The 14,320-nt window shown below is 44.2% G+C and overlaps 1 protein-coding gene across 1 annotated transcript in view; it reads right to left on the minus strand.

Moving 5' to 3' along the window:
• Window positions 1-14,320, minus strand: part of LOC115472606 (lipocalin-like) — a 112,112-nt gene that overhangs the window by 7,649 nt on the left and 90,143 nt on the right. Inside the window, exon 5 of the mRNA XM_030206912.1 lies at window positions 4,934-5,035. Coding sequence (XP_030062772.1) covers window positions 4,934-5,035 — 102 coding nt within the window. The remainder of the gene's footprint in view (window positions 1-4,933; window positions 5,036-14,320) is intronic.

Below are 14,320 nucleotides of genomic sequence, written 5' to 3' on the forward strand. Positions count from 1 at the left end.
CAAATAATCCTATATAATAATTCTCACCTCCAACAGGATGTGCCTGGGACCATGCCTCCCTCGGAGGTGGTCTGCTAGGCAGGCACACACTGACGTCAGTGATGTCAGTGATGTCAGTGACAGCTGATACCAAAGCAAGGGGAGGAGTATTCCCTACTCCTCCCCCTGTGTTACAGCCCACTGCACTCCCCTTCCACGACCCAGTCGACCCCCCCTTCTCGGCGAAAACCATCCCCCACCTCCGTCCAGTACCTGTGCTGACGGGGGACCCAACCTCCGTCAGCCGAAGTCCTGTGCTGGCCTTCGCGCTGTTGCTTTTTCAGTGATCTTCGGTTCAAGTTCCTCTGCGTGCATCTGATGTCAGATGCACGCACAGCAACTTGGACACAAAATCATTGAAGAAGCAACGCCTCGAAGGCCAGCACAGGACTTCGGCTGACGGGGGTTGGGGTCCCCCATCAGCATTGGAGCCGACTCTGTGGGTGCTGTGGGTGCTTGAGCACCCCCAATATTGAGAAAATTCCTTGTATGTGTCCAGGGAGGGGTCATTTTCATTGGGCTTAGCACCCCCAATAATTTTGAAAAGTTGGCTCCTATGCCCATCAGCACAGGTACTGGACAGCGGCGGGGGACAGTTTTCGCCAAGAAGGGGGGGTCGACTGGGTCGCAGAAAAGGGGGGGGTGAAAATGGAGGGATGGCAGAGTCTGGAACAGCGAGGGAGGGGAGGGTGGGGGATGGCCTTGCTAGCGCCTGTTTCCTTCCCTTTTGAAATGGGCATTTTTTACTATTTTTTTATGATTTTTAACTGTGAAAATGATCGCTCACCACTTGCCACACTAACAGGAATTGTCACCAATATTCTTAGAAACAAATTGCTATACATTGCAAAATAAGATAGCAGATGTAAATTCTCAAAGTGGACATATTCCAAACACTAAAATGAAAATAAAATGATTTTTCTCTACCTTTGTTGTCTGGTGACTTTCTTTTTCTGATCATTGATAAGTCTCTGACTCTAAAGTTTAGCAATTTCATTAAAGCAAAATATATTTTCACATATCACAGACTCTTCCCTATCCAAGGAGAATCTTTTATATAAAAACAAACACCAAAAAAAAAAACAATCAGATTTTCACTTACCAGCTCTACTACACTACGTCAGCTAAACTTCCTCTGAAACTACTGTTGGAACCATCAGCCAATGAAATGGCTTTTAGCTGTAGCTATCGGGTTACCTGACAATTATGCAAACATCATTGCAGTCATGTCCTCCTCTCGGTGTACAAGCTCAGAGAAAAAAAAAACTTTGAACCACTTACAGATTTTAACAATTACACTATTTAGTTTTTATTTCTCCCCAGTCTCACTTGCACACCTCCCTCCAAACCTGGCTGTTCTCTTTAATTTGAATGTTGTTCAAGCTCACCCTGAATGAGGAGTTCGTCCCACACCAAAGACATAAATAGCACTGGTTGTATTCTTTCAAACAGCTTCAGCAGAGCCTGCCTGCCTCAGTGAGCACTGTGATCGAAGAGGGGAGGGCAGGGGAGAGAGGAGAATCACAGCTTCAGGTAAAACATTTGCAAGTGAGCTGACCTCAGGAAACGGTAGGCGCCCTCCAGAGGTCGGCGCCCCCCTGCGGTGCTTACCTTGCTTACCGTGTTAGCACGGCCCTGCACCCTGGACTGACCACTACAAACTAAACCTATCCCTACATTGGCGGAAGAAGGGTATACAACGAATACAAGAACACACATCCTACAGCACAAGAGGTCAAGTAGACGTGAAAACATTCTGGCAACTAATATACAAATAAAAAATATATTGTGATTTAGTTAAATATAAGAATTTGAACATAGAGGGGTGGTAATGGGATTGTATTGTTTTAGATGATGTGGTGGTTCCTCCTGATGAAGTGAGCGAAATGCGGTCCTGCATTGGGGAACCGACATTTGCATAAGCAATAAGCCGACGTCAAATCTAGGAGTGACTAACCCATTCCCCCATCAAGTACCTGTGGAGGACTGAAAGACTTTATATCTAGACGGAGAATTGCGTCAGAGACTATACACCAATTTCTTGGGGAGAACTTTGAAGTCATAATATACAGAGTACCCGTGTGGAAAGCCAGGGCGAGAAATCTAAGAGGATATTAGTAGTAATTTGATATTCTGGTAGAATATATAATTAAGAATATAATAATTAAGTGTAACATCATTACCTGTATAGTTTAGCAAGAAAATTTGGAGTGCTGTTAGTCAGGTACTACGAGTGAATGGGGAATGAGTGAGTGGGTAGTATTATTGTTTTTAAATATGATAAGCTCTCAAAATAAAAGCGCATTTTTGTAATAAAGCTATTTGTCATAATAAGCTGGAGTGTGTTTGAAATCAACTAATATACAATAACAAATGGGCAACACAAACAGACTCCATATACTACCTCATAGAATGGGACAAAAGATGCAAAAGCATACTAGATGAAATTGCACCCTTAGGAAAAAGAACCCCACGCAAGCATAACTCAACACCATGGTTCAACGATGAACTGAAAAAGTTAAAAACACAAACCAGGAAACTCGAACGAGCATGGAATAAAACAAAAGATGAACATACACTCAACACATGGAAACAAATACAAAGAACATCCAAATAAGCAATAAGACAGACCAAAAGATCATACTATAAAACCAAAACAGGGACAGATTACAAAGACATGAAGAAATTATACCAACTCGTGAACAAACTCCTAGACACCAACTTGGTCACTACCACGAATACAGACATCCCATCTGCAGATAAACTTGCGAAGTACTTCAATGAAAAAATTGTAAACCTATGCAACACCCTACCTCAAAACAACACCGACATTGAAAACTTCCTTAATGAATTGGACCCAACCATTGGAGAATACCCGGCAGATCGGACCTGGTTAAACTTCGCCCTCCTTACCATCAAAACAGTTACCCAGGCAATTAGTAGGTTTTCCAACACTCACTGTAAACTAGATACCTGTCCCAGCTACCTAATGAAATCTGCCCCTGACCGCTTCATAGCAGACCTCACATTCCACCTAAATTACATGCTTCAGCAAGGCCTCTTCCCTAAGGAAAATGACAACATCTTACTCACCCCAATACCAAAAGATACCAAGAAAAAAACAAACGAAATCACTAACTACCGTCCAGTAGCATCTATCCCGTTGGTGGTCAAACTGATGGAAAGCATGGTAACCAAACAACTTACAGATTACATAAACAAATTCTCAATATTACACGAATCACAATCAGGCTTTTGCCCCCTCCACAGCAGGGAAACAGTATTACTCACTCTTCTAGCCAAATTCAAGCAGGAAATAGCAATAGGCAAAAGCATCCTTCCCCTCCAATTCGACATGTCTAGTGCATTCGACATGGTAAACCATAACATATTAATAAGATTACTAGATAAGTTCGGGATTGGTGGAAACATACTTAATTGGATCAAGGGCTTCCTAACTACAAGAACATATCAAGTAAAATCAAATTCAAACATATCATCACTGTGGAAAGCAGATTGTGGAGTACTGCAAGGATCACCGCTATCACCGATCCTGTTCAACTTAATAATGACTCCACTTGTCAAGTCCTTATCCAACCATGGCCTTAACCCTTTCATATATGCAGATGATGTCACAATATACATTCCTTACAAAACCAAACTGATAGAAATCACCAACGAAATCAAGCTCGGCCTGAACATCATGGATTCATGGGCAAATGCATTTCAACTAAAACTCAATAAAGAAAAAACTCATTCTCTCATCCTCTCATCCCAACACAGCGTGGACATCCCCACAAGAATCAACACCCCAGATCACACCCTTCCTAGCTCAGACAGCTTGAAAATCCTCGGCGTTACAATGGACCGTAACTTAATACTAGAGAGCCAAAGTGGCATCCACAACAAAGAAAATGTTCCACTCAATGTGGAAACTCAAACGCGTGAAGCAATTCTTCCCAAGGGAAACATTTCGCAACCTGATACAATCAATGGTACTAAGCCACTTAGATTACTGCAATGGTAGTTTTGCAGGATGTAAAGAACAAACCTTAAAGAAACTTCAGACCACTCAAAACATGGCAGCTAGGCTTATATTTGGTAAAACGCGATTTGAAAGCGCAAAACCCCTCCGTGAAAAGCTACGCTGGCTCCCAATCAAAGAACGCATCGCCTTCAAAATCTGCACCCTGGTTCACAAAATCATCTACGGAGAAGCCCCGAGTTACATGACAGACTTGATCGACTTACCAATTAGAAATACCTCCAAATCAACACAATCTTATCTAAATCTGCACTACCCAAGCTGCAAAGGACTTAAATACAAAACAACTTACGCATCCAGTTTTTCCTACATAAGCACACAACTGTGGAACGCATTACCAAAAGCCTTGAAAACGACGCACGACCACCTAAACTTCCGGAAATCACTAAAAACCAACCTGTTTAAAAAGGCATACCCTACCGATCCAGCTTAAATGCCTAATCTCTGCAATACAACCGAACTAAAGCACGTAATGGACATAACACAACTCTTCCGTTCTCCGATTCCCTAATGTGGCTGTGCCACATGAACTTGATCTTACCACAACATCACCCTGTATTTGTTCACACCGGAGCCTGCAAAGGCCTCTCCGGTACTATGTAAGCCACATTGAGCCTACAAATAGGTGGGAAAATGTGGAATACAAATGTAACAAATAAATTAAATAAATAAATAAATAAAAGTTAAGAAAAGAACTACAATGTTGGAAAGGAAAGACATTTTTCCATTCAAAGCATGTCATTCAGCCTAGCTAGTCAAAAGTAAAGAAGGGAATAAGGTAGATAAGGGAAAGACATTAATGGGTTTTTTTAAATTTATTTTTCTTATTTTTCTATTTATTTTTTTTACCAGTGAGAGGTAGTATTAGGATACCGCTCTCTGCCAATCCCTGCTCCAGGGAGAACTGATGGAATTTCTCCTGGAGTTCTGGCTTCAGGATCTTGGTTCGACCTGCAGAGGAGGAAGCCAAAGTGAGAATACAACAGATCTGTTCTTTCAGGAAACATAACAAATGTCACAGAACTATGATGCTTTTCTTGTGGTGTAAAGATACTTAGGGAGAAAACAGCACAAGCACTTTGAAATAGTTTGACATGGTTATAGGAGGGAACATGTTGTCACTTTGCGCAAATACATACGCAAATGTCACAGAACTATGATGCTTTTCTTGTGGTGTAAAGATACTTAGGGAGAAAACAGCACAAGCACTTTGAAATAGTTTGACATGGTTATAGGAGGGAACATGTTGTCACTTTGCGCAAATACATAAGTGGAAAAAAGGTTTTAATGCTGGTGCACATTATAAGGTATGTTAAATAATAGTTAATGTAGTTTGCTACATGGTATCAAATCCATGGCACATGCAGGCGACCCTTTAACAGAGTGCCTGGTAGGAGCCAATTCTATAAAGAAAAGTCTGCACCTACTTTCCTTTTTAGAATACTAGCTTATCCAGGTCTGGTGCGATCACCAGTCATATAGCTGATGTAAGAACTTGTGTCTAAATGCTGGGTCTGAGCTACAACGTTTGATTATAGGAAATGAATCGGGGACAGAATGTGGAGCAACTTTTCTTCTATTCGGTACTATAATAATTTTCTTCCCATTCTTGTTTTTTCTAGCCCAGAAATCTCCATGTTCTCCTTTGGGAGACTGCTTTTACGGGGTCTCATCACCAGGATCCTACATTTGCTACTAGCTGATAGATGTTCTCCTATTTTACAACTCCACGTTCACTGGCATAGTAAGGACTGATTTTTTGGTGGGGTCTAAGGTTAACATGGGTGGGCATTAGGTAGTGAAGACATCACCTCCAGTTATTCTCTCCTTAGCCTGTGCTTCTGCTGCTGCTGACTGGGTGGGCCTGACTCTTAAGTGGAGGGGCCTAGTTCTATCTAGGCCCACCCATGACTACATCCCTACTCAAATATAATCCAATCATTTGCACCTTTGTATTCCTTGTATCTACTGGATAAAGCATTGTGCATGCACAGTATTGTGTTTTTCCTTTGGGTCCACTAACACATTTTGGGAACATCAATGATCATCTCTCAGCTTGCCTTCCTTCATAGCAGTGGCGTAGCCAAGGGTGGGCTTGGGTGGGCCCAGGCCCACCTACTTTGGGCTCAGGCCCACCTAGTACCAGCATAGCTATAATGTGGCTGGCAGGGATCTCCAAGCCCCACCATCCGAAAACTCCCAACAACTGTCCCTCCTGCATACCTTGTAAATAGCAGATCTTCGCCTGCAGTGAGCAGTGACTGATGCATACTGCTCGCACCGGCCCCATAGCCTTCACTCTGATGTATTCTTGCCTAGGCGGAAACAGGAAGTTGCATCAGAGGGAAGGGTATGGAGCCAACATCAGCTGTGTGTATTAGTTGCTGCCTGTTGCCGGTGAAAATCTGCTATTTAAAAGGTATGCAGGAGAGGGAGGATATTTGAGAGACCATCCTGCTTATAATCGAATGAGAAAAATGCCCAAGTTCCGACCTAAATCGGGAGATGGACGTTTATCTCACAAAAACGAATAAAGCGGTATAATCGAAAGCCGATTTTTGGACGTTTTCAACTGTAATCCGTCGCGGATGCGGACAAAGTTGATGGGGGCGTGTCAGAGGTGTGGCGAAGGCGGAACTGGGGCGTGGTTATCTGCCGAACAGAGATGGGCGCATTTCACCGATAATGGGAAAAAAGTATGCGTTTTTAGCTAGAATTTAGGACACTTTTCCTGGACCCTGTTTTTTCACGAATAAGGCCCCAAAAAGTGCCCTAAATGACCAGATGACCACTGGAGGGAATCGGGGATGACCTCCCCTGACTCCCCCAGTGGTCACTAACCCCCTCCCACCACAAAAAATGAAGTTTCTCAACTTTTTATTTTCACCCTCAAATGTCATACCCACCTCCCTGGCAGCAGTATGCAGGTCACTGGAGGAGTTGTTAGGGGGTGCAGTGGACTTCAGGCAGGTGGACCCAGGCCCATCCCCCCTACCTGTTACAATTGTGCTGCTTAATGCTTATTAGTCGTCCAACCCCCCCAAACCCACTGTACCCACATGTAGGTGCCCCCCTTCACCCCTTAGGGCTATAGTAATGGTGTAGACTTGTGGGCAGTGGGTTTTGAGGGGGATTTGGGGGGCTCAACACACAAGGGAAGGGTGCTATGCACCTGGGAGCTCTTTTACCTTTTTGTTTGGTTTTGTAAAAGTGCCCCCTAGGGTGCCCGGTTGATGTCCTGGCATGTGAGGGGGACCAGTGCACTACGAATCCTGGCCCCTCCCACGAACAAATGCCTTGGATTTATTCGTTTTTGAGCTGGGCGCTTTCATTTTCCATTATCGCTGAAAAACAAAAACGCCCAGCTCACACATTGTTGAATAAAACATGGGCGTCTATTTTTTCCCAAAATACGGTTCGGTCCGCCCCTTCACGGACCCGTTCTCGGAGATAAACGCCCATGGAGATAGGCGTTTTCGTTCAATTATGCCCCTCCATATGGCATGCAGGTGAGAGGAGAGACCACATCATCTGTGGGATGAGGTGGGGTTCTTCTGCCCACCCAAAATTGGGTGTCTGGCTACGCCCCTGCTTCATAGTGATTGGAACTTTGATGTAGCCTGTGATTGGCTGTGTTGTCACTTTTTTTTGTCTAAAAACACCAAAGTTGAGCCACATCTATGCTGCTTCTATTCATTTTGGCACTGCTGTGGTCATAAGCAGTTTTTAGATTATTATGAGCATGTGGTAGTTTGTTTTATTTATAAACTTAAACATTTTGGTAATGATCTCATTGTGTCTGTTCTGTTTTTCAATATTCTTTCAAGTACAGTGATTCCCCCTTGATGCAGCATTCCTTACAAAGTGCAGCTCACTCTGGGGAAAATGACAACCTATAGACAATATATGTGTAACTCAAATTTATTAAGCTGCTTTATCTGTTTAACATGGGATTTACTGCATTCTGACAGCATGGGGCCACACTGACAGTTAACAGCACAGTACCTGTTAATGCATGCTGAATTCCACATTAAACAAATGGAAGATAAGTCTATAAAAGAGTACCTACTTTCCTTTATAGAATACTAGTATAGCAGGACAAATACGCACATATTTTAGATGCAATGCTCATACTTAGATTGCTAAAATATGTGCATAAATTAATTCTATAACTTACATATCTAATTGTGCTCTCCGCCCATGCTCTGCCCAGATACCCGCCTATTTTCAAACTATGTGCCATTGCATTTAGGCACCATTTTAAAGAATAGTGCATAGTCAGAATATTAGCATTTATGTGTGTTTGTGCACATATATGCTAGTATTCTGGTTATTTAGGTGGGTTAATGGCGCATAAATGTTGGCACTCTCCTTATAGAACTACACTTCTAATATGAAAAACACCAATTTGGGTGGGGGAATGTGCCTTACAGTTAATGTAGAGATCCTTACCATGCATAATTTATTGCCCACTGAGCAAAAAGGTACCAAAAGTAGGGTATGTGACTTATTTATGCCACAAAATGGAAGGATGTCAACTGCATAATCCTGCAAAATTTCATTCTCGGGTATGGGCTAATTATGTCTTTAAAAAATGAGAAATGTTTATCAATAAAAAAGTAATTAACTCCAGAAATCACATACCCTTGCAATTTTTAGGCTGTAGAACATAGAAAACATTAAAGTTGTGAAAAAAATGTATGGCCCTATTCTACTGGCCCTTTCAAAAATGAAAGTTGCCCAAATTTATCCCTCCAAATGTATCTGTTATTTGTAACCCCACTCACATTTGTTAACATATCATACAACGTAGAACAGTTAATGACACCTCAAGAGATACAGTTAATTGCATCACACATTATCTGCCATGCAACTAACATACAGTAGCAACTTTTTCTCTATGTTAATTGCACAGCAGCCCTCCCCAAGATGCTGGGCGCACCTCCAACAGTTAATGTGAAGCTTTTGCAGTTACCACACATTAATTTTAGCAAATTACCATATGGTAACTGCATAAACAGTCCACTTTAGTAAATAAGGGCCACAGGAGGCAATTCTACAAGATAGTGCTGCCACAATGCAACCCTGCTTTGGCACACCTAATATTTATGCACTCACAGTTACGCCAGCCATAAACCTGATATAACTGTGGGCAATTAAATGCAACAAGGGTACACATAACTGACAGTATTTGGTAAGTTACACGCAGAAGAGGGAACCCTGCTTATGCCCCTTTTATGCTCTGCCCATGGGAATGCCTCCTTTGCAGTTACACACTGTGGGCCAGATTCTATATATGGTGCTTAAAAACATTTCCACCTAAGTGTATTCTATAATATTTGGACGCAGTATATAGAATATGCTTAGTTGATATCCCAGGGCCTAAATTTACGCGCCTCCGTTTACACTAATGAAAATGTGGCATAAATCCTAGGACATAGATTTATGCATACTGGGCCATATTCTATAACAATATGCATAAATTTGGGAATGCCCACGAAATGCCCATTTCCCTGCACATGGCCATGTCCCTCTTGAAGTGCGTGCTTTAGAATTTAGGTGCAATTCATTACAGAATATACTTAGCGAGTTATGCACATAAATCGTAATTATTGCCAATTAGTGCTCATTATTGCTTGTTAAGTGCTGTTAAAAACACTGATTGGCTTGTTAAGCCAATTAAATTACGCACTTTGTTATGAAATATGCTTGGATTTCAGCATGGATCACTAGGCACAATATATAGAATCCGGCAGTATGGCACTTACACATGCTGTTACAGAATAGCACATAGGCACTCTGCTGGCATTTTCACAGCTAAATATACACTTACCTGCGAAAGACCCAATATTCTGTACATTTATGTTACAGGCCGACCAAAACAGCTTTTTCCAGTTTCAATCAAAACAAACTGCCACCGAAACTTTATGAAAGCTTTTGGCCGGAACCAAAACTGCAGCTGAAATTCATCACCTGGTTTCAGTTGAAGCCGAAACTGAAAATTTATGTTTGGTTGTGTGAACCAGTGAGGGCCACTGGGGATTATTAGAGCTTTCAGTCTGCATCCCTCTGCTAAATCCACAGTATCCAAGCCAAAATACAATGATTTAAATAATTGAAAGACTGTATTTTACCTCCAATCAAAATAGCCTCCACACATATGGACTGCAGCGAATGAAAACTGAAACTAAAAGCCCATCTTTTGTTTCGATAATATGTTTGGGGACACCCAAATCTCAACATTTAGGTCAACCTTAGAGATGGTCATCCCTAGAGATGGTTGTCCCCGATTTTTGGCGTTAATGGAAACCGAGGACACCCATCTCAGAAACGACCAAATCCAAGCCATTTGGTCGTGGGAGGAGCCAGCATTCGTAGTGCACTGGTCCCCCTGACATGCCAGGACACCAATCGGGCACCCTAGGGGGCACTGCAGTGGACTTCAGAAAAAGCTCCCAGGTGCATAGATCCCTTACCTTGTGTGCTGAGCCCCCCAAACCCCACTCCCCACAACTGTACACCACTGCCATAGCTCTTAGGGATGAAGGGGGGCACCTAAATGTGAGTACAGTGGGTTTGTGGTGGGGTTTTGAGGGCTCACATTTACCACCACAAGTGTAACAGGTAGGGGGGGATGGACCTGGGTCTGCCTGCCTGAAGTGCCCTGCAGTACCCACTAAAACTGCTTCTGGGACCTGCATACTGCTGTCATGGAGCTGGGTGTATGATATTTGAGGCTGGCATAGAGGCTGGAAAATATAAAAAATTTTTTTAGGGTGGGAGGGGGTTAGTGATCATGTGTTCAGCACGCCTCAGTCCCGCCTTTGCTATGCTTCCGACATGCCCCCGTGAACTTTGGTCGTCCCCGCAACGGAAAGCAGTTGAGGACACCAAAATCAGCTTTTGATTATGCCGATTTGGGTGACCCTGGGAGAAGGACGCCAATCTCCCGTTTTGTGTCGACAGATGGGCGCCCTTCTCTTTCGAAAATAAGCCTGCTGGTGTCATAAATCCACAGAGGATAATTCCTAAGGAGCTTATCATTCCAAATTTACAGACTTTAATTCCTGCTAAAATTTTGTATCAAACGTATTTATTTGGAACACTCTATTTACCATATAAACTCAGTGCTTTTCTTGTGCCTGTACGCGCTGCTACGGCGTACCGGCACCTTTTTTGTGCAGTCTGGCTCACCTGCCCGCTCCCTTCCATTCGTGCACCTGGCCGTGCTCCCTGCATTGCAAAATGTTTGTTTACCCGAAGTCGCGGCAAACCGGCAGTGAAAGTAGCAAGCAGGCAGGCTCGCCTCCTCGTCGCTCGCTTCGCTTACCTTCCCTCTCATCACATCCCACCCTCCTCTGATGTAATTTCCTTTCCGCGAGGGCGGGACACGCTGAGAGGGAAGGGAAGTGAAGCAAGCGACCAGGAGGCGAGCCTGCCTGCCTGCTGCTGCTTTCACTGCTGGTTCGTCGCGACTTCGGTAAACAAAAGTTTTGCAACGCAGGGAGCACGGCCGGGTGCACGAATGGAAGGGAGCGGGTAGGTGAGGGCGGGCAGGTGGGGCTGGGGTTTGAATGATCTCGAGGGCAGGTGGAGGCTGGGGCGAGTCAGTGGTCATGGAAGGGAGGGGGAGGATAGGGGGCAAAAAAGAATCGCTGGACATGAAGGGGAGGGGAGAGAGGATAGGAGAATCGATGGACGTGGAGGGGAGGGGAGGAGAGAGAGGAGAGGAGAATCGCTGAACATGGATAGGAGGGGAGGATAGGGGAGAGAGGAGAATCGTTCTGGGCATGGATGGGATGGGATGGGAGGGGAGGACAGGGGAGAGAAGAGAATTGCTGGACATGGATGGGAGGGGAAGGCAGGGAAGAGAGAATTACTGGACATGGATAGGAGGGGAAGGCAGGGGAGAGAGGAGAATCAATGGACATGGATGGGATGGGAGGGGAGGGCAGGTGAGAGAGGAGAATCGCTGGACATGGAGGGGAGGGCAGAGGAGACATGCTGGACATGGATGGGAGGGGATGGCAGGGGAGAGAGAAGAATCGCTGGACATGGATGGGAGGAGAGGGCAGGGGAGAGAATTGCTGGACATGGAAGGGAGGGGGCAGGGGAGAGAGGAGAATTGCTGGACATGCATGAGAGGGGAGGGCAGGGGAGAGAGGAGACATGCTGGACATGGATGGGAGGGCAGGGAAGAGAGAATTGCTGGACATGGATGGGAGGGGAGGGCAGGGGAGAGAGGAGACATACTGGACATGGATGGGAGGGGAACCGTGTCGAAAGCCTTGCTGAAATCTAAGTAGATGACGTCCATAGCACGTCCTTGATTTAATTCTCCCGTCACCCAGTCAAAGAATTCAATGAGATTCGTTTGGCACGATTTCCCTTTGGTGAAACCATGTTGTCTCGGATCTTGCAACTTATTGGCTTCCAGGAAATTCACTATCCTTTCCTTCAGCATGGCTTCCATTACTTTTCCAATAACCGAAGTGAGGCTTACCGGCCTGTAGTTTCCAGCTTCTTCCCTATCACCACTTTTGTGAAGAGGGACCACCTCCGCCGTTCTCCAATCCCTCGGAACCTCTCCCGTCTCCAAGGATTTATTAAACAAGTCTTTAAGAGGACCCGCCAGAACCTCTCTGAGCTCCCTCAGTATTCTGGGGTGGATCCCGTCCGGCCCCATGGCTTTGTCCACCTTTAGCTTTCCAAGTTGTTGATACACACTCTCTTCCGTGAACGGCGCTCTATCCACCTCATTTTCAGGTGTACTTTTTCCAGTCCCTCTCGGTCCTTCCCCAGGGTTTTCTTCAGTGAAAACAGAACAAAAGTATCTATTTAGCAAATTGGCTTTTTCTTCATCATTTTCTACATAGCGTTTTGTTGTATCTTTTAGTCTCACAATTCCCTTTATAGTCTTTCTCCTTTCACTAATATACCTGAAGAAGTTTTTGTCTCCCCTCCTTACATTTCTAGCCATTTGTTCTTCCGCTTGCGCCTTCGCCAGACGTACCTCTCTCTTGGCTTCTTTCAGTTTCATCCGGTATTCCTCCCCGTGTTCCTCCTCTTGAGATTTTCTATATTTCTGGAACGCTAACTCTTTAATCTTTATTTTCTCAGCCACTTGCTTTGAGAACCATATCGGTTTCCTTTTTCTCTTGCTTTTATTTACTCTCCTTACATAAAGGTCTGTGGCCCTGTTTATTACTTCTTTTAGCCTGGACCACTGTCCTTCCACTTCTCGTATGTCCTCCCAGCCCATCAGCTCCTTTCTCAGGTATTCTCCCATTTTGTTAAAGTCAGCTCGCTTGAAATCCAGGACTTTGAGTTTAGAGTGGCCGCCGTCCACATGAGCCGTTACATCAAAACAAACCATTTGATGGTCACTGTTTCCCAGGTGCGCAGCCACTCGGACATTTGACACACTATCCCCATTCGAGCACCAGATCCAATGTGGCTCCCTCCCTCGTGGGTTCGTTCACCATTTGTCTGAGCAGAGCACTTTGGAAAGCATCCACAATCTCTCTACTTCTTTCTGATTTTGCAGACGGAACCTTCCAATCTACATCTGGCAGATTAAAATCTCCCAACAACAGCACCTCTCTTTTCTTCCCCAACTTTTGAATATCAGCGATCAGATCTTTATCTAGTTCTTCCAATTGTGTCGGGGGTCTATAGACAACACCCACGTGGACCAAGGTTCTATCCTCTCTTTTTAAGGTGATCCATATCGCTTCTTCTTTTCCCCAGTTCCCTGTCATTTCAGTCGCTGGGATATCATTTCTCACATACAGAGCTACTCCTCCACCTATACGTCCCTCTCTATCCTTCCTAAAAAGATTATAGCCTGGTATGTTTACATCCCATTCATGGGAACCATTGAGCCATGTCTCTGTGACTGCAACTATCTCCAAGTCAGACTCCAAACTCAGGGCATGAAGGTCATGAATTTTATTGCTTAGACTGTGAGCATTTGTGGTCATTGCTTTCCATGTACATTTCCTAGTATGTGTTTTGGTTTTAGTGATTTGTGAGGGTATTTTCTCTTTGGGTACCTTCTCATATTTTTGTTCCCGCTTCCTTGCTTTTTCTTTTTTTTCCGCTTCAGTTTTATTTTCAGGAACATCACAGTGCTGTAATGGAGCAAAAGAATTTTGTAGTGGCAACACTTGTGCGGGCGGATGCTTCTGTGTCACATGATGAAGTCTGCCTGAGCCTACTGTGAACCATCTGTTC

This window comes from Microcaecilia unicolor, chromosome 6 (genome assembly GCF_901765095.1).
Source record: "Microcaecilia unicolor chromosome 6, aMicUni1.1, whole genome shotgun sequence".
In the NCBI taxonomy this organism is placed as follows: domain Eukaryota; kingdom Metazoa; phylum Chordata; class Amphibia; order Gymnophiona; family Siphonopidae; genus Microcaecilia; species Microcaecilia unicolor.